Source organism: Strigops habroptila, chromosome 6, assembly GCF_004027225.2.
Source record: "Strigops habroptila isolate Jane chromosome 6, bStrHab1.2.pri, whole genome shotgun sequence".
NCBI classification, from domain to species: Eukaryota; Metazoa; Chordata; class Aves; order Psittaciformes; family Psittacidae; genus Strigops; species Strigops habroptila.
In genome coordinates, this window is record NC_044282.2 from 38,345,398 (window position 1) to 38,372,253 (window position 26,856).

General features: G+C 38.8%; 2 protein-coding genes across 2 annotated transcripts in view; both read right to left on the reverse strand.

Moving 5' to 3' along the window:
• LOC115609647 overlaps positions 1-6,129 on the reverse strand; it is a 29,756-nt gene extending 23,627 nt beyond the window's left edge. The window contains exons 1-2 of the mRNA XM_030490136.1: positions 6,045-6,129; positions 1,423-1,520 (exon numbers count right to left, since the gene is read on the reverse strand). Of these exons, the coding sequence (XP_030345996.1) occupies positions 1,423-1,458 (36 nt within the window). The 5' untranslated portion in view covers positions 1,459-1,520; positions 6,045-6,129. The remainder of the gene's footprint in view (positions 1-1,422; positions 1,521-6,044) is intronic.
• LRRC1 (leucine rich repeat containing 1) overlaps positions 4,937-26,856 on the reverse strand; it is a 72,367-nt gene continuing 50,447 nt past the window's right edge. Inside the window, exons 7-14 of the mRNA XM_030490135.1 lie at positions 26,032-26,106; positions 24,170-24,314; positions 21,307-21,425; positions 20,219-20,302; positions 10,949-11,064; positions 9,857-10,029; positions 8,061-8,197; positions 4,937-6,164 (exon numbers count right to left, since the gene is read on the reverse strand). Coding sequence (XP_030345995.1) covers positions 6,006-6,164; positions 8,061-8,197; positions 9,857-10,029; positions 10,949-11,064; positions 20,219-20,302; positions 21,307-21,425; positions 24,170-24,314; positions 26,032-26,106 — 1,008 coding nt within the window. The 3' untranslated portion in view covers positions 4,937-6,005. The remainder of the gene's footprint in view (positions 6,165-8,060; positions 8,198-9,856; positions 10,030-10,948; positions 11,065-20,218; positions 20,303-21,306; positions 21,426-24,169; positions 24,315-26,031; positions 26,107-26,856) is intronic.

Genomic DNA, 26,856 nt, shown 5'->3' on the forward strand with positions numbered 1-26,856 from the left:
AAGAGCTTTGTGTGATTCACATGAAATGAGATTGAAAGCTAAACAAAATGCTGCTGCAACAAAGGCAGCCTTGAATATGCTTTTGTTGTAGAAAAGCAACATAAAAACTGCCTGAACAGATTGTTGAAACAAGCCTTCCACAGGGAAACTTTGCTAGCAGTAAATACATGACAATTTTAAATTTAGATGTTCAAGTATTTACTAGCCAGATGAGACTTTTTAATTTCCTGAAGATACCATTAAAAAAAAAAAAAAAAAAAAGCTGTAGGTTATCCTAAAAACATCCATTATACAAATGCTCTTCAGACTTGCAGTTTTCTCCCCTTTTGAATGGAAAGAAATCATCAGCAATATTCAAAGTCACTCTTTTTGTTGGTTATTTTAGATTTTGTTTTGGTTTTAAGTTGCTTAGTGGAAGTCAATGATGTCATCAACCAACTATAGAGAAATTCGAGTCATGTTTAGTTTTCCAGAAATCATTTAGTTTTCCAGAAACACAGCAAAATTGTATCTCCTATCAGCTACTTCAAAATGGTTTAATGCAGCCCATTTATTTAGCTAAAACTGGAAAGTTATTGGGAGAGATCAGAGAATCAAACTGCTTGTACCAGAGGCATAGTCCCGTAATTTGCTTAAGTTTGCTTTAGGACCAAAAGACAACGGTTTTAGTTCAACACAAACCTAACTCTTCCAAGTCAAGTCCTGTTTTCACATTATTCTGGGGATACTTACAAATTGAAATTCAAGCTGCTGATGCTTTGATGGTATTTGCAAGCTGTGTATGCACCTGTGGATTTTGAGGAAAGCTACCACAGTCAGTACCTAATCTACTGCAGTGAGTGTTGCTGTTTGTGCATGGCCACTGCAGTGAGCATTGCTAACATTTGGGGTATGGCTGTTACCATGCCTCCAGCTGCACATCCAGAGATTTCAGTCGAGACAACATTCTCCAGAAGCAGCTGAGCACAGTCAAGAAATGTCAAAGGTTACTGGACATCAGGGGTCTACTTCCCGGTATTAACACCAAGGGAGATTCGAACATCACTGTGGAGCCACAGTTTTCCCACAGACAATACTGATGCTGTACTTTCTGGAAGAGGACTTCTCTATAAAGATAAGCTACCTCTTAATATGTCATAGACTAATAACACCAGTGTTAAGAGGCCTACCCTGAAGAAGTTACAAATTCAAAACTAGACTGCCACAAACCCTTGCTCCTGAAGTTAGTACAAGGCACGGTCCAGCCACGCGCACTGAACTTCTCAAATCCCTCTGCTGTGGCAGAACCCACAACTGGCCATCCTGTTGCCACAAGAACCATAGAAGAGGCAATAAAGCGCATAGGGTCTCCAACATCCTCCAGAAGAGGAGACAAGATGGCTCCTGCCAAGCATCCCACAGAGCTCTCCTTAAACCAGGTACCTGCTTTTCCACTTTGAGAAATCTCACATTTTTCATTAAGATGGTTGAACACTGATTATATTCCTGACTTCAGAATGAAAGAGGAAGGCACTGTCCCTCTGGAAAAAAAAAAAAAAAAAAAAAAAAATCACAATTGGTTCAGGAGGAAGGGAACACCCAAAACATTTATTGACAGCCAAGACCAGCCAGTCATCTTCTCTGACAGCAACCTAAGCACAGTAACAGATTTGTGTGTTTGACGGAAATTGAAGAGGGGAAGCACGCTTACCAAGTCAATTGAAAACCTACAGCAATTTTATTTTCCGGAGTAAAGGTAAAAAATGGCAGTGAATTCTCCATTAACAAAAGGTCTAGACATTTCTGACAACTAGTGTGCTTCAGTCTCAGTGGGAGGTAGACATTTACAGTGAACTAGAACAGGACGAACTGATATACTAAAGAATATATTTTAAAAAAAATTAAATTCCTGGTATCATTACTCTCCTCTCAAAAGCTGAATTCATTCATTCAAAAGCAGCAAGTAGTGAAACCTGCTAAGTAGCTAAGCAGCTAAAAACAGTTCACCCAGCACTAGTAAAGCACCAGTATTAGACAAGAAGCATGCTGATCAGCTTGTCCTGGACACAAACAAGTCATTTGCTAGAAAGGACAGCAGTATGCGAGTTTCCAGTATGCACTTTCCCACAATCCACTGATTATCAAAAATATGGAATGTAAGCCAGAAAAATAATCTCGACACATAAATCATATGGAAGCTGTGGGAAAAGCCTGGAGCAACACAGAGGGGATGGAAAAATCTGTGGCTACACTAACTATACTAACAATGGTAGCAAGAAAATATTGTTTGGTTGGGAGTTCTTTCTGTTCTTGTAAGACTATGGAATCATGACTTTCAATAAAGAGAACTCACATGCAGTAACTGACAGGTTAATATTAAATCCACTCCATTTAATTGGTTTTCCCTGGTTACCTGTTTAATAAAGCAGTGTGCAAATTTTGTAGTGTTTCTTCCCTTGCATTAAACTCACCTCCCAAAAGACATAGAGAGCAATTGAAAAAATAGATGCTTAGAGAGAGAGAAGAAAAAAGCTAAGCATACAAATTATATTTACTACTCAGGCTCCTCAAAGCATCAGCAAGAGAAATAAGCCAGAGCCTGGCAAGGGAGGGCTCATGCTTTCAAGGACAAACACTGCTTCAGTATAACAAACATCATCAGATTTTTCTGGCTATAGAATACAGTTGAAGCTGGCTGGAACTCTATCGACACTGTTTCGAGGACAAGTGTACCCAAACCACTTTATAAAATGGCACACATATGGAGCATTTGAGAGATCAGAGGGACTGCTGGGGTCCAGGCTACTGTGTGGAATGACATACAAGTCACTCCTTCATGATAAAACTGCTGTGAACCAAACATTTAGGATCTGGGGGACAGAAAGGGGAGCCACTTGGAACTTTCAGCCCTGAAAACAAATGACAGTTCAAGTGCTGTTATTCCACACTACCAGCAGCTGTTGTCATACCTGAAGTTTCTACCAGCCTGGAAAAATGCACTTATTGCCAGACTCAAACACCTTACACTAGATTGTATATACTGCTGAGCCACCTGCAGCAGAGCAGAATCTCAAATTGCCTCACTCAAAAGGCATAAACAGAAGAGATTAACAAGATACAGCACTATACAGTGTTCATGAAGAAAACTGAAAAATACACCTACTCTTTCAGATCACCCAGATACCAAAAAAAACCATAATGAAAATCCAGACTTTCATTACACAGATTCACTAAGTGAAAACAGACGGCAGTGAAAAGCAAGGACCACCAACATTCCTTTTGGGATAGCAGCAAGAATGGTCTGATGATGGACTTCAGCTCCTCTAACCCCCCCATCAAGTAAGTATTGGATTCCAGTCTGAGCTCAATTTATTTTCTTTTACAAATGAATGGAGGCAAACACATTCAATAAGCAATTCATACCACCTGTCTTTGGCTGAGATAACCACAAGGAGACAATACCAGCCACGCTAGGTGGGAGGAATGTGAAACAGATGAAGGCAATAAGCCTGGATCACCCATTTCTCAGCAGCCAGAGAAACCAAAACAAGTATTGCTTCTACTATTTACAAAGGAAAAAAGGAAGGAGAAGAAAAAAAAAAAGGCTGCTGATCAGTTACTTCTCGTCAAAGCTGATGCAGCAAGTAGTGCCTGTCTTCTGGCTAGGTTTGGGGCTTTTTGGGCTGCAGTGCAGTCTCCACAGGCCTGAAGGAATATACAACTGCCCACTTGAGAAAGCACCTACCACAGAGCTGTAACAAGATTTACTTCTTGTTTTGACTTTACCAAGAGAGAGTAGGTGCACACAGGCAGTTAATTGTTTTCATCTGGTGGCATGTTAGACAAGGCCCAAATCCAGGCTTTACATATTCATTTCATCGTGCTGATGGAGCTCTCCTGTTTATATCTGCAGCAGATGCTAAAAAAACAAACCACAGCCTTCAAATAAAAACCTGGCATCACAGAGCACAGTCTTGATGCCTTTGGCTTTGGTCTGTCTTTTTTAGGAACTCATTTTCATCTCAAATGGGTTTGCCAATGTTTACTTGGACTCTGGGTACAGAGTTTCCTACATTTTTAAACTTTTGCTTTGTCAATTCCAGTAAGTACTTTAAAAAGAAAATTCTATCCAAGGTTGGGGTCAGCTATACCAAAACCTCATTTTCTTTCTGTTTTTATTTTAACACTAGCTTACCAAGAACTCTGCCTTGGGAGGAATGAAACTCTACTACCTCTCAACTAACCTAACACCTACCAACCTGCAGCACCTCCTGCAAAGAGACAATGCCTTGAATCTTTGGGATGGGAAGAATGACAAAAATAAAGGTATTTTGCCAGGTTAGATTTGAGTATTTGCAGATGGCTTGCAATACCTACTTGCTCAATATCATAAAGAAAGCAGTGCCTTTTGTAGAAGCTTCAAATCAAAACTTATAAAGTTAAATTACAAAAATTATCAAATAGTTCAATTATTATTTTAAACACAGAAGTTACTATGACTTCCCTGATCTCATTTCCTGTCATCTCCCAGAAACCCTCATATAACCAATGCTTACTGGAAGAAATGTTCAGCAGAACAAGGGATGTGCTTTGCCATACATGAAGTGTCAGGCTGAAATTTGGGTTCATTGTATTAGTTCACACCAAATATGTCAAATCTTTGCTCTGACCTCAGGCTGCTCAAGTCTGAACAAGTTAGTGGTCTTTGTTAGCTCATGGCACATACAGAACCCAGAGACACCAAAATCAATCTTTATCAGCCCTTTGCAAAATTGTTCTTTACTGAATTCAACTCAGTTAATACTTACCTTTATAAACAAACCAGAAACCACAGATTTAATAAGACCTTGAAATCAGCATTGGACCACTGGAAGTGCAACACAGCAACAATGATCGTAAATTACAGTATTAATTCATACATTCTTTAATTGCTATTTTAATGATACAATAAATCTACTGAAGCTTTCAATGATTTTTTTTTTTTTATTATGGTTTTATATATTTATATAAAACCACAAAGCACTTTAAAGAATCATGCTTTCCTGTGTAACACATAAAACTAGTTTCATACTGTGCTTCTGAAAGTCTATTGTGCTGTTTTTCAAGTTATTTTACAGATGGCACGTTTAAAAAGAACAATGGAAGCATGAATTTCTAGTGACTGCAATGCAACATGGCATCCAAAACAAGATGTTTTATTACAACTAAGTTAAAGTGTGAGTGCATTATGTAATAAACAATAGCAGTTTGGTCATTTTAATCTCAATCCTGTTTACAACAAAACTGACATTTGTGCTTCACAACCTAAAATCCCATGATATAAACATAAGTTCTCTGCTGTAAAAATCCCGACAAATTATGGTCTGAAAAACATATCTAAAACAGGAAACCAATTTTATATCTACTCACTTTCCTCAAGAATTGCTATATTTAAGACTAATATGACATACAAGACACAATAAGGCACAATGGGTGGTCCACATGAATGAATACAGTTGTCCATGAAACTTGTTCTCTTCCACAAATACTAAAATATGTACCGCTCAAGATAAATTTTCTCTTAAAAATGAAATACATCATCTTGTTATGAAAGTCCTATACAAAAATTTAAAATTTACACCATCTGAGCTGCCAAAAAAATAAAAAAGTGTATCAATTTTCCACAAAACTATATTTCTCACCAGCACACCCAGCCACTGGGAAAAAAGATATCCCAGCACTCTGGAAAAGAAAAGCATAATTTCCCCTGTGTTTAAGACAAAAATATTGTATTCTGCATACAGTAGTGTATTATAATTTAAAAGGCCTAGCACTATTAAAATTACAATATTGAATTGGAAATTATTGGTTCACTGCCTGGATGAAATAAGGCACTTTCTTCCAGTGGGCAACACTTTTCACATATATGGAGACGATGAATCAGGTTCTGGTTAAAAACAAAAATGGGCTCAGTAAGGTCCCAGAAGATGACAGGAACATTTCAACAGCAGGGGAAGACACAGGAGGTAAAACCTGGAGATGAAACTCTACACAGAAGTGGTCACTCTTTCAATGGCATTATTGACCTCGTTTTTGTTTGAATCCAGTCCTTTAGCAGCATTCATATCATTCCGTAAATTCTCCACTGTCTTTTTCATGTTCTTTAATTCTCCAGGGTGTGGAGTGGCTCGCCTTAGAAGTGTTCTCTAAAAATAAACAGCGCAATAAGTGGTTTTGCCTTTGTCTCTTTGAAAAACAATATACACTTTCAAGGCTTTAGCATTCACATACCAAATAGTAGGTATAGATTTTTTTCTTTTTTTTCCCCCCTTTTCTTTTTCGAACTACCATGCTCTCTGCTGAACATTATTTTTATAGCTGCTTGTTTACGAAGACAGCGAAAGAGGGTATAAGAACTATCTAGAGCAATTTTTTTCCTCTCTTGACCTACTAATCTGAAAGCCACTCAAGTGAACTACAATTACAAGTTATGAAGATTCTTTCATAAATATAGTTGGGATTTTTATTTATTTTTCCCCCAAAACCCATCCAAGTGATTTAAGATCACATTTCAATCAAAAACCATTCAGCTGGTTTTGAAAGAATCCCACAAGATCCCTTTACAGTGTCAAATACATGTTTGTGTGGGGCTCTGTATGCCTTCCAGACCCACCACATACTTTGGTTCTCTTGTCAATTGAGAACAAATATCTTGAAAGGAAGAAGAGGGGGCATTTCTCTCCCATCTTAGACACAAGAACATCTAACATCATTGTGCTGAAGCCTTTACAAGGGAAACAGAATTTAGGAAAACCCCAGTTAGCATCCAGATTAGAGATCAATAGAATACCAAGAATAATTGCACAAGTATGTATTAGTATAATACATATATACATGCAATTAACTTTTCAGTGGTATACACCTAAACTGTGCATATTACAGCAGAACTGATGACCCATGAGAGTATCGGTCAAGAATACTTCGGAAATCTGCCCTTCCTCCTCCCCATTAGGATCATAGACTTCTTTTTCCCCTAAAAAGGTTCTTGCCTCATGTCAAGCTGTAATACCATGACTTAAAACAGTTATCATTAACACCTGAGCCCTCATTATTATATGGACATTCTCAGGTTGGCACAGTTGTTAAGAAGCATCATTCTGAACTCCCTTAACAGTCAGTCTACGAACCATGCTTGTCACAGACATTTAGTTTCTGCAACCACCTTACTTGAAAACTTAAATGTTCATTCCCCTACTAAGAATTTTTATAGTCACTTTTTAATGTAAGACCATGTTTCTAGTGTGCTACAATCCAGACAGCACCATGAAGTATCTCAAGCGGAGTTCTAGCGAGGACCACAAGCAAGTTTTTAGAGCGTCAGAGAAGTTCACTGAAAATCTGGCTGAAGCAGTCTTAATCTTTACAAAGAGTTTTAATTGTTAATGAAAGTTAATAAAGCTAAAGATCATGTTGCATTTTGATCTTCAGGACATGCAGAGCCCAATATAACAGAGAGGTCTTACAAGTACAGTGACAGACGTTCCCACATCCTTTATTTAAGCAGGAAATTAACGAGCAGTGTTCTTGCCATTTATGGACACTGTGGTTGTTTCAATGCAAATGGTGGAGGGGAAAAAAAAAAAGGAAAGAAGAAGAAATAAAGTATGAGATTGTAAATAGAAATTATACAGACAAACAATGGAAAACTTAATGGAGACACATGCCAGAGTGCTGGAATCCTAAATTAAATCCTATATACTTTGAGGCAGTAAAGCTTCACAGATGCAAAGAAAGATCCTATCTTGTTTCTGGAAAGAAAACATCCTGAGCAGACACAGGAAAACAAAGCAAAACAAAGACTGTCCTGTGTGAGAACATAAAAGTTATATTCAGAGCAGAAAGAAAAAAAAAATAAAAAAAGAAAAAGAAAAAAAGCACTTTAAGTCAATATGAAAAATTTTGGTAGTCAACATCTGCTACAAACATCCACAAAAGCATGCAGTCAGAGCTGAAATATTTACAGTAAGAGAGCTCAGATACTTTTTACAACATTGCATTAAAGTCACAGTGCCTGCAGGTATCCAGAGGTTTGGAAAACATACCATTTCATTATCCTCTTCATCTTTTTCATCTTCTAAAAAGCGAATTGCACTGACTCTATTCACTGCCCGCTCATTCCATGTTTCATCTGACATTTCATTTACCAAACTCTCCAGTGCACCACATCGTGGTAGGTTATCTGTCAGAGTAGTCAAACATAACTAAAGATTCACAGCAAGCCTAAAACATCCACATGCTATACTGTTAATAACTGTAATATCCAACCAATCATCTGAGATTTACAATTGTCTATTTCTACTTTTTTTTTCTTTCATAGAAAACACAACTTGCATTGATTTTCTGTTATCAAGTACACACAATAAATAGTTTTTGTATAAATGAGAAATTTCTGTACTTGAACTATTTCAGGTTTGTGGTAGCTTTAGAGTACTGATTAGATAATTTAATATACTTGCCACTACACATGCTTTTTTCTGCATCATGGCTGCCATCTGACATTACCAGCTCTTCAAATGGAAGTGCTTTTAGTGATCTCATCCTTTTAGAATTGCGAGGCATACACGTTCTACAATCTTAATTCTAAGCCTTCTACCCTTGGAGCCATGAGATTCATCTAGAGAGCAGGAAATCTAATTTCTAGTAGTGAGGCTTTTAGAGAAAGTCAGTCTACCTTAGTTACTCTTCTTGAACTAGCTTAATCTTCTCTAAATCTGAAGAGGTTAATTTGGTTTTTAATGCAGTTTGTATTCCTAAAATCCAGAAGCGGACATGAACCAGCCATTTCTACAATTTTACTGTTTTAATGGTTTCTATTTGCTCCAGCTGCATAGTAGTGAAAGAGTAGAATTAATCTAGGTAAGTTTGGGTACCTATAATACAGATATTTACAGCTGAGCTTTTCTCCTCAGGCCCCCTTTGTACTCAGCGCAGAAGAACCCACATGATTTCTTTTAAGTCTATTCTTGGATGCGATAAATTACTCTCCAGTGGTTACAGCCAAAGTTCAAATATTAGCTCAGATGAATCCCCCTGAATGTTCACACATAGCTATAAAAGCTTGAGGGCAAAAAACATCCAGAAGTTATTGAAGCAGCAACCCAGCCAACAGTGAAAAAGAGTTTATGGTTCCATCTGACAGGATGCAAGTTTCAGCACAAAAGGTAAAAGCAACTTACAATGCAATTCTACACTTGTTGAAGACTATAACAAAGTTACTGTAAAGAATCTTTGCTTCAAAGAAAATCAGCTTTCTAAAATGTAAAATGTCTACTGCTTATTGTGTTCAAGTGTTCAAGGCCAGGTTGGGTGCAGCTTTGAGCAACCTGGTCTAATGGAAGGTGTCCCTGACTATGGCAGGGGGTTTGGAACTGATAATCTTTAAAGTCCCTTTCAACCTAAATCATTCTATGATACTATGATTATTCCTAGCTATGCAATTATTTTTGTAGTAAAGGGATTGTAGATGGAAAGCCACCAATTTCACTACATATCTATGTATTTAAGATGTATAATCAATGTACATAAACATGGACACCACTACTTGGCCCACTGGCAAGCCTCAGAATAATATGATTAAGTGTTATTCCAGGTCTGTCTTTTATTTATGGTAGCTGGTGTCACTGTATTTTCAATAACACTCACAGCCATAACTTTTAAGCCTTCTGAAAACTAGTATGATCATTTAAAAAAAAGTTTGAAAGTGAAAATTCAACCAGAACTTTGTTATTTTGCTCATTTGAGCTTATGCATATTTTACAAACCTTTATGGAACAGATAACTCAGTAAACAAAGTAGTAGTACTTCTATATGTAATGAAAAACTGACTATAGGCACCCACCTTGGCAACCAGGCTCAGAAGGCATTTGAGGAAGTAATACACATGTTAAAATCTTTTCTCCTGTTTCAGGGTCTGTGTCAGTCTGAAATGTCAGCAAAGGTTGGGACTGGTTATCAGACAACCACAAAGCCTTCAGCTTTAAGGTAGTCAGTGAGATGGGAAGATACGTCAGCCTAGTTCAAAAAAAGAAAAGTAAAAGAGTCAGAGAAATCTCTAGGAGATTTAAGAGATGGTCACAAAATTGACTTTTAAGTATATATCCCTGAGTTGGAATAAAGAGGATTGAGATTAATGACTCTAATAGAAGATATCGCAGTAGTCATCAACTCCAACTACTCCATTCTTTCAAAAAGAATCTGCAACTTAATTTCATACCATAATTCTTTGTAGCTGTGAATAACAGATAAAACAATGCTGAGGCTTTACTACTGCAGTAAAATACCCTGGAAGGCAGACAGCTGCTTTTTCTCTGGAGCCTTGTCTATAAACGATTGCCAGAACAGAAATAAGTGAGTGCCTATGAGACAACTATATTGCATAGATGAGACGCCATTTGCTCCCCACCCCCGTTAACTTCCTACTAAGCAATGAACTAATTTGCTGATTTATGCTTCAGTCCACTCCTTTTTTGCATTTTGATGTGTGAAGCATATCAACTAAGATTCATGAGAAGCCACAAGGTCAAAGTGGCATTATTTGTTACTTGAACTGTATCTCTAAGATAAGACACTCAATATTAGTGTTACTTAACATTAAGGCTGGTAGTTTCAGCTGAAACTCTACCAAATTGCCTAGATTCTCAGTTTTAATTCAGAAATACACAAATCCAAAGCTGTTGTTTTTTTAATCCTATCTTTTTCTCAGGGTCAAAGCAATCCAGCAAATGTCCTCATGACAACACACTATTCTACTTTGGGCCAAGGGGGAAGACTACTTCAACAACACGACTGTTAAAGACAGTTTCAACAGTAACGCCAACATAAAAGTCATAACTGTTCTTTTACTGCGTCATTCTTAGATGTAACCTATTTTGTGGCCAGAAAGAATTAAGTAAATCCAGCAAAGGAGCATGACAATACAAAAATTTCTTACCTATTTCCTGCAACATCCAGGACATGAAGTTCAGTGGCTTGTGAAATTTCAGAGGGAATTCGAGATAATCTGTTGTCACGTACAGAAAAGACATTAAGACTGCAGCACCCCCCAATCTACATTAGAGAAGAGAAGGGAAAAAAAAAAGAAAGAAATGACTGGTTTTGTGGCAGCACGACAGTATAAACAAAGGCATGCAGTACAGGTCACGTAATATGTCATAGCGCATTCAAGTGACAATGCCTACCAGACACTTCACCCAGAGGTACAGACTGCAAACAAGTGTTAGCTTAAAATAAGTCTGACCTGAAGCAAGTCTATTGATGCAGTTTCTTGAAGATCTGAGACAAATGTATATCTTTACAAATAGGTCAGGTTTTACTTACCTTTCAGAGCTTTCCACACCAGGAAGAGATCAGTAACCACACAGGTGCCACTTTGTAGTCAACACTCACAAACAATACCAGCTTTAACTTTCAACTTTTTCTAGCTTTATGTTTTACATACTAATTCTCTTTCCTCGTCATAACTTCAGATACAAGCAAGTGCAATGGAGCTTTAGGGCAAAATGCTAAATACACCAATCAACTCCCAACATTCATAAAGTCCATAAAGAGTAATGAAGAGTTCACAAAAAGTAGAAGACTATGAGTAATATCTTTGATGCCCTGTTTTATTAGAAGCATCTAATTTCAAGATGATTCCCATATGAATCAGCAAACTTAATCTAATATCCTCTGTCTCTACCAATTAATACAAAGACAAGCATCTGCTTCCCAAGATAGTTTTTGGTGTAAAAGATTTTCAGTTTTACCCTCAAAATATCTATATTTTGCATCAGAAGTACGTTTTCAGAAAAATAAACCATCTACATTTGATTAAAAACAACCAACATTCCACTTTCTGTTCCACATAGCAATACCACTCCTATAAACACGAAGATTATTAGTTTTAGCAACTTGAAAGCTGCTTCAAGTAACTCTTTGTTCCTATTCGCAAAGGAAACTTACCTTTGTTTGCTTATCATACATAGCTTCAAAAAGCACTACTGTTTGTTTTCCAGTTCCAAAACTCACCATGAGAAGGAAAAAGAAAATATGTTTCTTCTCTTACTCCAAGCATTAGAGGTAAAACATCCCAATGCCTTCTGAAGCTTGCAAGTTAAGCAGATTTAAAACCTAACTATAGACAGCAAACCTACAGAAAGATCTTAGTTCAAACATTAGAGGACTTCTATAGTCAAACACATATAAGAAGACTCTGTCACAATATAGCCAACATGTCACTACATCTTGGTCAGGAGTCCCCAAATCTGAGCTGAAATTATTTATGCGTTCTAGTTAACTGTCACTTCTGTCTTTGCAAAATCCACAATTCAGTCCAGACCCAAGTTTGAGATTACAGACAAATACCACAAAAGCTTTTCTACTAGACAAAGTAAAAATCTTGTTGATTTAACCTGCACTATTGACCTAGGAAAAAGCCATTTTTTAAAGGCTGCAACTATGACTTAGAAAACAAAACAAAAACTAATGGAGCATTTACACGCAACTCACCTTCCCTTGTATCATAAATACATTTTAATGGCAGAAAGCAGCAATCAGCCCCCAATCAAGGCTTCTGATTCACAAGCTATTTACAGCACAAAGTTACAGCACAACATTCTCTTAACAAAACAAAATCTGGGATGGTTTCCCTTAAATCACCGCTCTCTTAAGATACAGCTATTTCACAAGAGTGTCAGCTTTCCCAGGCCTGTGGGTATGATAGGACCAGCAACCTTGTTAGCCATTTTAGCTCATGAATCAAAGCCCCTAAAAAACAGCACTTCAATTGCGAGCAAACAATTCTGCTCTTCACTTTAGAGCATGTATTGATTCTTAGATTATGTGCTTTGACACATTCACAGAACATAGTGCCATATAGAAAATAATAATATACACACACAAAGTGTCTAATTGGTGTATCTAACATGACGAGCTGTGAAAAGCAAGAGATAAATTAGTGAATGTTGATGAGCTGGCAAGTGACACCCTAACTGCACACAAAGTGTTTGATTTTCCATGAATGAAGTTTACGTTATTCAGTCTTGGAGCATGGAGATCCAAACAGTTTAGCAGAACAAAGTAAAGCCATGCAGCCCTGATGAGACCAAAACTTCCGTATTTTTGACAATGGAAAAATGCAGCAGTGGAACCAGCCGGCCTGAGTCATCATGCATTTAAAGCAGTTTAATGAAAGGTAACAGTAGAACCATGGACTGAATAATACTTACAGGGTTATCAATTTACCTGACCCATAATTTTCCAAGCGGCTAACAATTAAGAAAATATAAGAGATGTTCAATTTATTTTTTTTATCAATACTGGAGAAGAGCATGCCAACAAATGGAGACAGAACACACATTCTTCTACTGCCAAAGAGGGTTAGAACTTCAAAGTTATTTTAACTTTAGTTATTTTAACTTTGCCTTATCAGTCAATAGGCAATTGTTCAAAGGTTTTGTATCATCCAGAGGTAGTGAAGAACTTTTTTTTTTTTTAAGAACAGGGAGGAGATAACAGACAGATACTGATTTTTTTTTTATAAAACTGTTTTTAAAAAATGCAGGCAGCATCTAAAAAGCAGCACTGGGTGAGAGAAAAAAAGACAAGCTGATAGTTAAAATAAAAAATACAATCTTTGTCACTTTGAAAAAAGATGTCACCCATTCAGCAGTACAGAAAGACGTCAGGTCCAATGTCTGAAAACCTAAACATGAAGCAGTATCACTGAGGCAAAGTGCAGACATTGAATGGCATGCTGAAAGGAAAACATCATTGTGATCACCATGAAGTAATATAGTATCAGAACGTCATTGGTTTGGCTGAGGGTCATTAACTGACACAAAGCCATGCTTTCCAAGGGTCTGATCACATGCTTACAACAGACTTTGCCAAACCACTGCAGAGGCACCAAGTACACAGTGAGACCACAGGCCCACTTCACAGTTAAGCACAGAGTTCATCTTGAGCATGGACTTTAGTTAATGGGAACAAGCCTGTGCTTAGTTCTGGGCACATGAATAACCACTCCAAAGATTGGAGGCTTAAAGAAGTCCTCATGTTCTTCTGTAGTGAGCTAGACATCAGGAAAAGTTCTCGAATGAGTTGTGCATGTCTAAGTCACACTCCTGAGATTTATTTCATTCTAGCAACTTTAATTTAAGGGTTATTAACTTGCCTCATCACATTACTTTCAAAGAACAGTCAGCCTAGATAAACCACAAAAACAAAACCCACTCATCAGGCAGAAAAAGATCATTACTATGAAGTGCTGATGTTGAGATCACTGATTTTACAGCACTGTTAAGTCTGAACAAAACTGTTTATTTGGATTCAGGTCGACTTGCTTCAGAGGATGAGTGCCACTAGGGCCCCTCTCAGTTCCACACAAAACTTTACCCCTGTAGAAGATTTTTTGACTACTCTTCTATATCTCAGTCTGAGGCTCATCTTTCTAACAGTTTCCTGTTCTGGAGAAGCAGTAAGACTTGGGAATAGATAGTGAGGATGCCAGATAGGCTGATAAAACTCCCCTCTGTATTCTGATCATGACCAGCATTCACCACTTCAGCCTCATGCTTTTTTGACATCCACGTACCCACTGCCAGTCCATCTTTAAGAGTCATTCAGAACTGCAATTTTTTATCACATCACTCCTCTGCTGATGTGCCTGATGACTCCCCTACTGCAGACAGACTGTTGTTTTGACACCTGCATCAATTGCCTATTTTTCATCTCCCAACTTTTACTCCTCTTCTTTGTTACAATAACCTCATAGTTGCCGTTTGACTTTTCCTGCTAATGACACCTTTGCAGCTTTCTGGAGGTAAACCAAGAAAAGTGTGCAGATTCATCCCTCTCTTCCTGTTTAGATCCTTCCCAAAAACTCCCATTTGCTCCCTCTCAAGCCCAGCTGTCAGCTAGAGTCATTCATCACCACAGACGAAATTTTACTGATTACGCATCCTCACACTGTTATTGCTCTAAAGCCAATGTTAGTTGAATAATATCTTTTGATTTCAGCATCTCCTAACTGCTTGAGAGCTATGAATCAATTCTGCTGTCCTTCACCAGTTGGCATCTTTCAGAATGCAAAAAAATAATAATAAAAAAGACATTATGACAACTACTGTAATGATTATTCTTTAGCATGTGACTAGCTGAAGTCCAGTGATATCTCTTTTATTCAGCTTTCAATACAGCTGTCAGCATTACAAACTCTCACTAGGTTTATGCAACTCTGATAAGCACACTGGGAATTTAAACACAGTTCCTATTGTGTTGTAAAACCTTTTCCAGGGTGTCAGAACCAAAATTTTGTTTGGATTCAAAGTAAATAAAGTCAGAATTTTCCCTGGTCCCACTAATAATTTAATTACAAATATAGACTACATTTAGAGGTGGAAGAAAATGCCCAGTTCGCTATTAGTAACTATTATTTATTTATTATTAACTTTAAATTGGCTAGGAAAATCTTTGGTAAACTCACTTCAGCACCCTCTGCGACAGTGGTGAACAGTACAGGAGGAGCAGAGCGAGAAAGTTTCTCTGCCCTCTGACTCAAGACAAGTTTTCCTTCATTCTTCCTTAGTGCCTTTTTTCCGTTTAAGACACACAAACACATACTTTTACACAAACGAGGGAAGGGACAAGACATTGGAAGTTAAAACCAGAAACAACAAAGTAGTCCAAACTTGTTAAAAAAAAAAATACAGATTGTAAAAAGCAACAGTTATTGCCAAAAAAAAAATATCCCTGCTGTTTTACCTACTGTAGTATAATTCTCACAATATACTCAGAGCCAGGAAGGACTCATTACCAGACCTCTGCAGGTTGTAGAGACTCATTAACAAAAGCACATGAACTGGAAAACATTCCAAGGAGATTATTTATGCAAGAGCCAAAATCAACACACCAGTTTCACCAGCGTTCCAGTGCCAGGGTGGGATTTCAATACCAAAGAGTCACTAGGCAGGTCTTTCAAGTTTAAAGGGGAAAACATTTGTAACTATGAACAGGTTTAGACATTCTCCGTTCTTGCTGAAGTCTGTTTCACCACTCAGTTCAGCGAGAGAGGGATTGAGCGGTGAGATTCTGAAGATGAAATCTGTAAGTGACTCAGGTCTTGGTCATCCATTCTGCTGTTTCGTGTTTTACCTTATATATCAGCACCAGATGCAGAAGAACCTTTGAACCAAGAAATTTTGAAGGCGTATTTGCACACAAACTCCTCAATAATCCCAAATTAAGAAATTAAACACAAGAAGGTAGATACTGGTTTTGCAAGTATGCACTGAAACGCCCCAGCAATGCAATGGTTTGACAGGTTGACCCAAAATCCAATCCTAGTAAACTGCTAACAAAAGAAAACAAAAAAACAAAACAAAAAAAGAAAAAACCCCACACCCACCACAACAAAACAACAACAACAACAACAAAAATCAAATAAAAAGAAAAACCCAACCCACCAAAAACACCCCACACCACCACAGAAAAGCTAGAACTCATAGAGTATCCATCAGATTACGTTAGAGCAGGCACGCCATTTCTGTCATCCTATCTATAAAGCTCTCTTTGCTACAGGAATAATTCTGGAAGGAAGGAGAGACGCCAGCAGGTAGATATGACTGGATACAGCTACTCTTCTCCCCAGTAAGAGTTCCATTATCTCTATACACATTACCAGATTTCGTACCTTTGTCCCTCTCTAACAGAAACCAGCAAAGGCCTGTCCCACATCCATCTCATGTAAGGATGAAGACCACAAACGCACAGCTATTCTAGCACTCTGTAAGGCAGAGAAAGAACGAGAGAAAGAAGGAAGAAAAAGAGGAAAAAGAGGGGAAGATACCAAGCAAGAATATCTGCAGTGTACACTCCTGCACTTGGCTCTGCTTCTGTGAAGGGGTAACCACTGTACAACTACTAATTGATGTGTGAAGGCTTGAGACCCCAATCTTTGCCATACTATCTCAGGAGACATCTTAAGCAACACACAGCAGGCAGGGGTGTTCTGTACTGCTGTCAGAAGCTTGTGTCTGGCTTTAAATACTAATTAGTCAGTTTGAGATGAAAATAAATGGAAAAGATGGTATGCTTTCTCATTGCCAAGCAGAACCCTCTAGACAGAAAAAGGGTGACACATTTTTCAGTTTTCCTTCAGTGCTCTACCAATGAATTTTGTAATACTTTTTTCTCTAAGTCAGTAATGATGAGAAGGAAAATGACGTTTTGCAGAGAGACGAAATTGTTCCTCCCAGCCATCCAAAGGGAAACTCAGAATTGGGATCTTTGCCATTATCAGCATCCCCGAAGCTGCTCCTGTGGATGCTTTGCGTAACAGCAAACAGTACTCGTTATACCTGTGCAGTCTGTTTATGCAGAACATTTGTCTTTTAGAACTATGAAATGTGGCTCTTCACTGAATTCCTCTGAATTTCAACCAGAAAACTTGTGCCAGAGAAATGTTTATGTTCACTTTAGAGCAAAAAAGCTAATGGTTAAGAAAAATACTACACAAAGAAAATGCAGCTCCAGGAACAGATGAAAGACGAGCAGAGAGCAATAGTTTTCTTTCTGTTTTTGAAACTAGCATTTCAGCATTGTTAGAAGGCAATCTAAAGACTTTGGGGGAAAAGTGGTTTATTGCACAGCTTAAGCACAAGGAATTGAAACTGAAACTTGAAAAATTGAAACTGAAAAGTCTCGTTAGCTAGATGGTAGCTTCTGCAATACGTGCATGTTAACAGTATTTTTGAGACAAACCATTGCATCAGTTGTTTATGCTTTCTATTTGTTACCATTACCATCTTGGAATTCAAATCCACCAATCTAGAGGGTGGATATGACCCCCCAGTTAGAGGGGGACTGACTTCCTTTAAAAATAAAACCCAAAAGAATTTAAAAAATCCACAGAGCAAAACATAATTTAACGAATCGTTCTGGAAATCTTACATTCAACATCATATCAAATGTTTGCTCTAATGAGGAAGATAGATACACAGGTGTGGAGACCTTTACAGGAAAAAAAAAAAAAAGTCTATTCCAAAGTAGTGGATGCCAAGGAGCTCTGCTTCCTCTGTTTCTTTGCCAAACTCCCTGGGCACCGCCCTCTCCTGTCTTTATTTCCTGGACTTTCTACAACTCTCCAGCTCACCTCATTCCAGAACCCACCTTCCATTTCCTCATCACCCTCCTTCTCTAAACACAGACTCATCCCTGACTTTATCCCACTCCTTGTGCAGGTGCTCCCTCCTTCCTCTCTCTCTCTCTCACGTGCACTAATGTTCTCCCCACCCATTCTTGTCCTTCACTTCCTCCCTGGTTATCCCCAACACCTTTACTGACTGGGGAAGGCTTTCCACCTTTGAAACCCATTTCCAGTTCCAAGTCTCCAGTTTCTTATTAGCATGAATCCCTTTACTGTTCTGCACCAAGCTCTTGACTCTGTTATTCCCCCAAAACATACACACTCCATATTCACCCTGCTTTACCTGCTTCTGAAGCCAAGCCTTCTCCTCTCACCTGCTCCTGACTCTGTTCCTTCCAAGCCACACTGCTCACCTTTATGCACTGCCTCCAATACCATAAACATCATTAACTAAGAAAAAGTGCTTATACACTACATAAGCTGTTAATGGCAAATCTGGAAATAAAGTGTATCAGTAAAACCTTACACACTGTAACAAGCTCAGAGCGATTCTGCTTAAAGGTGGACTAGACACAAAATTGTATGAGTCTCAAGTACAGATAGGACACCTATGTAATGTATTAAATTAAGCTCTTTGTAAAGACATGAAAAGTTTTCTGTTGAATGAGCACAAGATCAAAATTATCATCACATCCCAACCCAGAAACACGGTTTCCCCAAGGTCCTGCCTCTTGCTAGCATTTATGCAACCCATGTGGGTATGCCCTCTGCAATTTTCTGCTCAGAACCAGCAGCAACTCTGCAGAGGAGACACTGACCTACTAGAGGAGCTGCAGTACTTACACCTTCTCTTCACTCCTCTACCCTTGTCAAACGTGTATTTACAAGCTAATCTGTAAAGGAGCAATAAGGGTTATCATGGAGCCCTGATTAGGTGACTGACCTGATGCAGCTCAGAGCTGGGTCGTTGGAATTGTTGCTGCCAGTGCCACAGCAGCATCTTCTGTCCCTGCTTGATCCGTTCTCTTCAGACTATCACCTCTCCCTCATCTCCCGCTTCCCAGCCACTTTGCTTCCCCCTCACACCTCCTTCCTGAGCTGTCCAAGCTCAGTAAGTAAGCGGGCCTGAGCAGAACTGTCTCATCACTAGTCAGAGCTGATACTCACTCCTCTCAATTCCCATCCATCAGCTGCCATCTGAGTACGTACCCTTCCTGCTCCTGAAGTGACTGAAAGAGGTGGACCTCAGATCCACATGTTAGAAACAGGTAGGAAAATTAAAGGGCGGAACTACTTGGACAAAAATTACAGAGAAACAGTAATGCAAACAGAACCAACTTGCAGTCCTGTGCTCCAATCACAGGATGCTGTTTCCCTTATGATCTTTAAGGTCCCTTCCAACCCAAACCATTCTGTGATTTACTGCTGAAGTAAACTTGTAAGGCCTTCATTATATTTAGTTTCACAACAGAAATTATAGCCTTATTTCATTCTATATACTGTTATAACAGACAAGAAGTCCTAGTCATCACAGCTGTAAGATTTGAGGTATCAGTGGTCAGGTCAGGTCCTCATATTTAAAGGCAAAAGTAGTCCCAACATCTCCAAAACCGAAGAGACTGTCAAAACAGTCTCTGAATAATTTTTAAGAATATGACACCTTCCCTTTGCTATTACTCACAAGAGTGAGGCAAGGAAGACTCTAGCAATATTTTTATACTACATGTAGAAGAGGCACATTGGTGTTTAAATGCATTCACCCTACCACAACTTCCAGAGTCTTCAAATAGTGCTGGACTTGACACCCACACTGGGAATTACTAGTTACAAACTAATTAGATCCAAGCTTGCTTGTTCAATTGCAAGGACATTTTGCACCTCCAAGCCACCAAATCACCACAGCTGCTGTTGAGATTTATGCTGTTCAGATCTAACAAACAAGTTTCTGTTTGTGATTGGTTTGGAAGGAATACCCAGTAGATCTAAGCTCCCTGCTACTTCCTGTAGGCATTTGAAATCAAGAGTTTTCTGTTTGTATAACCACATCTGCGAGCGTTAACTGAACAAAAATCTTACCTCTTTGGGTAAAGATGTTAATTTGTTTCTATCGGCATTCAAATTGTTCAGCTTCTTTAGCTTTCCAATGCTCTTCGGCAATGACTGTGCAAACAAAACCAAAATAATATGCAAACAGAACTTATAAATTCAGAGTCAGAAGAAAACTTTTCTCATTTTAAAAATGAATTAATAGACCAATCCATTTTCAAAACTGGAGTGTAGTTAACCTTTGTTACTACCAGGCCTTCCAAAGGATATCCAAGGGTTTATCTTGCAGAAGAAATGTCCAGGAAAGTCAGTTTCTAATACAAACTCACTGATGGGTTAGTTATCTCTGCACTAAGATGACAGATGCATAATAGCTGTGTACAGAACCGTATGCAGAATGCCCATATTATCTAACTTTATCCCTAAATGGCTAGTTGATAGGCAAGCTTCTAACTTAGATGCTATGAACCGACTTCTGGAGAGGCATCTTTCCAACAGGCTTAAGCTCCTAACTCTCAACCAAGCACCAACCTAACCTAAGAAATGCTCAAACCTAGACTTTTATAAACAATTCTACTCTCCAAGTGTCAATGCCAGGTGACAGCAGTTTCGAAATAATGGAGGGAAACACCTAATAGAAGGAAATCTGAGATTTTATTTTAGTTGACCATATATCATATTTAATACCTGGTTGGAGATCAGCAGAGCAAGGAGCAGTACAACAGCAGCTCTGCAGTGCTTGGGGCTTCTATCCAGTTTCAGCAAGTCTGATCCAGATAACGCACAGCAAAAATTGGCAGCAACACCACACAGCACAAACTCAGCATTAAAAACACAACAAAGTAAGTGATACCTGCATTCCACATGCTTCAATTCCCTTCTAGACATGAAAGATTCAAGAGTGAATACTTAATTGCTTAAGCCTTTGGAAGGACGGATTGTTACTACATACAACTTGACCTTCAGCATTCATTTAACAGGTAAGAAATAAGATGCATTTAAAGGAAACTCGCTACTTAGCAGTAGCAAGGGTAACTAATCTTATGAGCTAAGTGATTCAGCACTTAGCAGCAGGTCTTATTACTGCCAGCCATTTGAGCAGCCATGATCATGCTTACCTGCAGCTGGTTTTCTGTCAGAACCAGTTCAGTAAGGCTTTCGCAGTCTCCAATTGAATCTGTCAGTTGAATAAGTTTGTTCTGATCAACCTTCAGAATGGAGAGCCTCCTCAATTTTCCTGGAGAGAAAGAATACATTTGTTTAGTTTGGTATCCTCTGATGCCTGCTTTAATTACAGAGAATTTCACTGCTGCAAAGCTTTTAGAAATCCTCTAACACAATGATTTTTTTTTTCAAGTAAAAAGAAGAATTCAAGCACTGCTTCACTTGGTGCTCCAACTATTTCTGCAAGTTTATAACCTCACTGAATTAATATTTAATAGTCATAGCCAATATTTAAGCATATTGAATTGTATTAAAGTTGCAATCCGAATGATAGCCCATGCAAATTTCAAGGAGGTGTCTACCCAAAGGCCTATAAAGAGGAGAAAATTATCATTTTTTCCTCAATTATACGACGTTTATTGATAAAGAAGTGTTCAGAGACCACCTACATCTACTCATCCAAAGTAGCCAAGTGGAACCGAAGTGACAGCCCAAATCCAAACAGGATCAAGATCTCCTTGTCCTAATATAGAACTCAGTTAGTCAGACATGAAACCCAAGTTTATTTTCTGGACTAGAAATCAAACTTCTTTGAAGGTCTTTTCCCCAGGAAGGACAAATACTATTTCAGAGCAGAAAGCTCGCCTTGTTCTGCTCCTTTGTACCAGAACGGTCTCTGGTGCAAAGCAGAGCTGCCCCAGGTAGAGCTCAAGACAGAGAATTCAAAGGACATCACCAGCTGCTGACACCTTTCTGCCCATCCCTACATGGTCCAAAATAGCCTAATAAGCTGGCACATCAAATTCACTGATGCTAAGTCATGAAGAGGCAGCTGATACACAGAGAGATAGCAATCTAAACAGAAACCTGAAGCAGCACAGAGTTTTGCACCTGGGCAGAATAGTTCTGTGCACTGGGTACAGGCTGGGAAGTGACAGGCGGCCCAAGAGCCCTGCTGGAAAGGGCCTGGGGACTATGGTGGGCACTAGGCTGAACATGAACTAGCAATGAGTTCTCACCAGAAATGAAGTAAACACTGTGTGGACCACATTAGGAGAATTACGGACAGCAGATCAATGGAAGTTACTATATCCCATCCACCCAGCAACCATTAGGCCACACCTGTAAAATTATGCTCAGTTTTGTGTCCTGTCTCCCCTCCCCTGACTCCCCAGTTCAAGTAGGATGATGATGGGGGTTCAGTACAAAGCTATCAAGATGACCAGGGCACATGTGAGCTGAGGCTGAGAGCTGGCTTTGTTGACTCCAACAAAGAGGCAGCCAAGGAGGTGTCTTGGAACAGCCCACAACTACTTGAAGGGCAGTTACAGAGATGACAGAAGCAAAATCCTCTCTGCAGTGGCAGGTGAGACAGCAATGGCCACAAACCAAAGCGTGGTAGCTGGACACATGGAGAATATTCCTCACAGGGAAGTGGCGCAGCACTGATGCAGGCTGCCCAGGGGTGCTGGAGCCACCTCTGTTAGAGGCTTCAGAGGCTTGATGAGACACAACTACAGCTGACCTGACCTGCTGATGTTGGTGACATCACTCTGAGGGCTCCAAAGAGCCACCAATCCAACCAGCGATTCAGTGATCAGCTGAGCTCCTCCCAGGAGCTTCCAGACACCAGCGAGGTTCGCTTCAACCACAACACCAGGCTTTGTAAGAAAATTACTTCCAGAGAATGTCACAAAATGCATGTGCAAACTAGGCTTGGCCTGAAATGGCCTGTTTCCTTGCAATTGTCTTCCCCAGCAAAGGATGTCCATTTAACAGGATTCTCAAGAAGCAGTAGCTCCTCTTGTTCACCAGCTGGTGTTAGAGACAAGCTCCCCTCTAGCAGGCTGTATGGGCTGAAGCCTTTCAGAAGGTACATAAAACTCAATTTCTGACTTACAACTGTACCAGCTCAGATCATCAGAGAGTGCTGCTACAACTCTCTACCAATCACACACTAGCCAACTGTAGGACCCACAGTAGTCACCCCACTCCCCCAAGTTTAACTTCTAGAAAAACAGTTCTCTTTTCTTAGGCTTATATAGTATACGGAGGGAAGGGGAATGTTTGTCCATTCTTTTCCACATTCCCAGTTAAACCACATTCACAAGTCCTCCTTGAAGAAGGCACACTCCTGCAGCATGAAACTCTCCAGAACAGTTGATGAGTAGCAGAGAAAAAAATCCCTTGCTGACTACTTGTCACAACTACTGCAGGGTTAAAACATTTACCTTAAAAAAGGCTCTGGTAATGCTTCAGAAAACACTCTTCAGTTATTAAACCTATTTTAAGGGGTCAGATAGAGAAAGATTGTAGTTTGAATCCCCCCTCAAGGGTGAGGAGTAATGGGCTGAAGCCGAAACAGCCTTCCACTGTGTTCAGTATAGGATTAATCACGTTGTGCAATTGAAGATAATTACACATCCCCACTAAAAAGGATGTATTTTTTAGCAGTGATACTGTCAGTCAGTCTTATCAAGACCTACAGTATGTTACAAGCTAGAATTTTACAATGTTATGATGGTGACATGGGCACAGTAGAGGACACAGAGAGGACATAATAACTTTCATTTTGTTCAGGCAGGTATCAAGTAAAGACCGAAAAAGGATTACAAGGTAGTCATTATGCAGACAATTAAAATGTGAAATTAATAGAGCTACGCATTCCATACTAAGGAAAAAAAAAAAAAAAAAAGAAAAAATGCTGAGGCAAGCGCATCTTTTGCACAAAAGGACTTCAAAAGACTTGAAAACAAATGACTTCCAATTTACAGTGGATTAAATGGTTCTGTGTGATAGCATTCACCTTGTACTTACCAATGCCATCAGGTAAGACCTGAAGTAAATTTTGAGAAACAAGCAAGTCTGTTAAAGAAGTCAGACCACTAATTTCTTCAGGAAGGCATTCCAATTTATTTTCAGAAACATCCAGACAAAGCAGGTTTTTCAGGTTTCCTACTTCCTGCGATACAAGGCAAAAAATTTAAGTCATGCCCAAACATGTAACAAAGCAATTTGAAAAATGTGCCATCGCAATGAAATTCCAGAAAGAAAAACATTTCTCTGAATGACCTCTAAATTGGCCATTCTTTGTATGACCTAAAAATGCAGAATCAAGTAAATAACTACATTTTACATATGGTAAAACAAGTGATTCATTCAGTTTCTTATTCTAACTATTAAGACTGGCTTCAGTAGCCAGACAAGGTATGCTAAGCACACCTAGGCAAGCACCAGCCGAAACTGGAGTTTTCCTCAAGTAAAGACTGCAAAGTTGTTTTTTCAGAACTAGAGATTATCAACCTCCATGTAATTAAAAGTCTGCCCCTCCCAATTAACCCTAGGCAAATTAGGATTAGTCTCTCCTGGCTGATACAGCAACATGCCATGACATCTAGGGATTTCATATCTTCAGATCTCCCAACTGCAACAAACGTAGAAACAGGAATTGGGAGTGTTGCTCTAGCAAGCATATTTGAACTGCCAAATTACACTGCCATCATCTACAATTATTAATGATTACTTAATTTTTTTTATAATGGTAATCCAACAATTAGCTTAAAATTCTGACAGAGAAACGCCTTTGTCCCTATTAGGCATCAGAGCACACTCCCATTCCCCATGTACACAGATACCCCTACACACACTCCAGAATAGTTCTCATTTTAGTCATCCAAATCATCTTCCAGAGAACAGAACGTCTGGGGCAGAAGCGTCCTTTACTTTTACATATAAAAAGTTTTCATACAGTGACAGCCTTGATCCTAATTGACACATCAGTCCTTTTATTTTGGAAATGTTTGCTTCTCAGGAGAATCTTCCATTAAAAACACACACACACTCCTTTTATCCTACAAGTTCATCTTTTGGACATTAGACGAAATACACAATAATGGCCAGCTTCAAGAAAAACAGCTGCTGAAGTCACACTTGACCTTTTATGAGTGATTATCGGTGTTTAACTACATCTACTTAGAATATTATTAGGCCAAGCCAGCAACAACAAAGCCAACAAAGCCCACTAAACTGTAACTCATTTCCAGGTAACACTGTTGACAATGAGATCAATACAGCAAATAACAGCAAACTGAGCAAGGAATGGAGAAAAACATTATCACAATTCTTAAGAAAGGGAATTTAGAGCACTGTAAGCTTTAAATGCTAAGGCCCCTCATCCCATGACTGATGTCAGATGGGGGATTTACCTGCATAGATCAAAATTTCTATTTATGGCAACAGTTCTGCTATTGTACTTCTCCAAAACACTGTATTTGAATGGATGAAGATGACTGAAAAAAACCCCAAACAAAAACAACCCCAATGATTCGTTCTCAAAACTGTAAAAACTACAATTCAGATAGATACAATGGGTGAGGGTTAGCTCAGCCAATGAGTGGCTCCCTGATCACTGGGAGTGTTAACAGAGGATGTGTCATCCTTTAAATTGAACAATTCCTTTGTCAAAATGTTTAAAAGGAAATGTCTGACAACATACAATATAATGCACAATCCCTTGCAGAGGAACTTTTAAAGAGAAAACTCTTACACATCCAAAACCAAACCCAGGCAAAATGAACTGAGAAAACTATTTGATTTTAAATCGCCTCCCTGTAGGAATTAACAAAAAGGTTTTGTTTTAAAAGCATCTTCAAAACAGCATCAGTAGAGCTCATCTTTACCTGAGGTATTTCAGCTAATTGGTTTCCATCCAACCAGAGGTCTTTAAGATTGAAAAGTGCACCAATTGTTTCTGGCTATAACGTAAAAAGTAATAATGTTAAGTAGCATAGGAGCTTCCAGGAAAAACAAAATGTCCACCCCATAATTACAATCCTGAGTAAACCAATCCTTACTCCACGCACTACTTAGAGGTTCCATGGTTAAATGCAGTAAGGCTGACTGTAAGCATTTGGGAACTCCATCATACAAATTAATTGTTATAGCTTAACAAGCTATCACACTGTTCCTTACATGCACTAACAAATTACATGCAAACTCTTAATCTACTGAAAATCCAACATTTAATTAAGTCATCTTAAGGGAGATGATGGGTATCTTTTGATAGATCTATCTGCCACAATGTGAGACACTGTGATCCTCAACAGTTTGCTTCAGCCCCTTCTCAAAGATTCCTACTCCCACCCTGAAAATAAGTGAGCTTTCATCTGTGCTCAGCCTGTCCAGCTCCCTACAGAAGCCCATGAGTTTATTGTAACTGCAAGTACAGACAAGAGTTTGTGCCCTTCTACTCATTTCTGTAGGAAAAGCCTGTGCAGTGCTCTCATTTTCTAAAGATCAGCTGCAGCTGTTTTGGGTAAAGTAATATTGTACCGAACAAGACTAAGCAGATATGGGAAGCACCAACTCACTGCCAAAATTCACCTGTACATATAAAGCCTCTCCCTCCATACATTTTTCCTTCTTCAATTTTGAACATCTTTTGGCCTATTTAATTTAAATGATGCATAAAACAAGACCAACGTGCACTTTCAGTGGCATGTTCT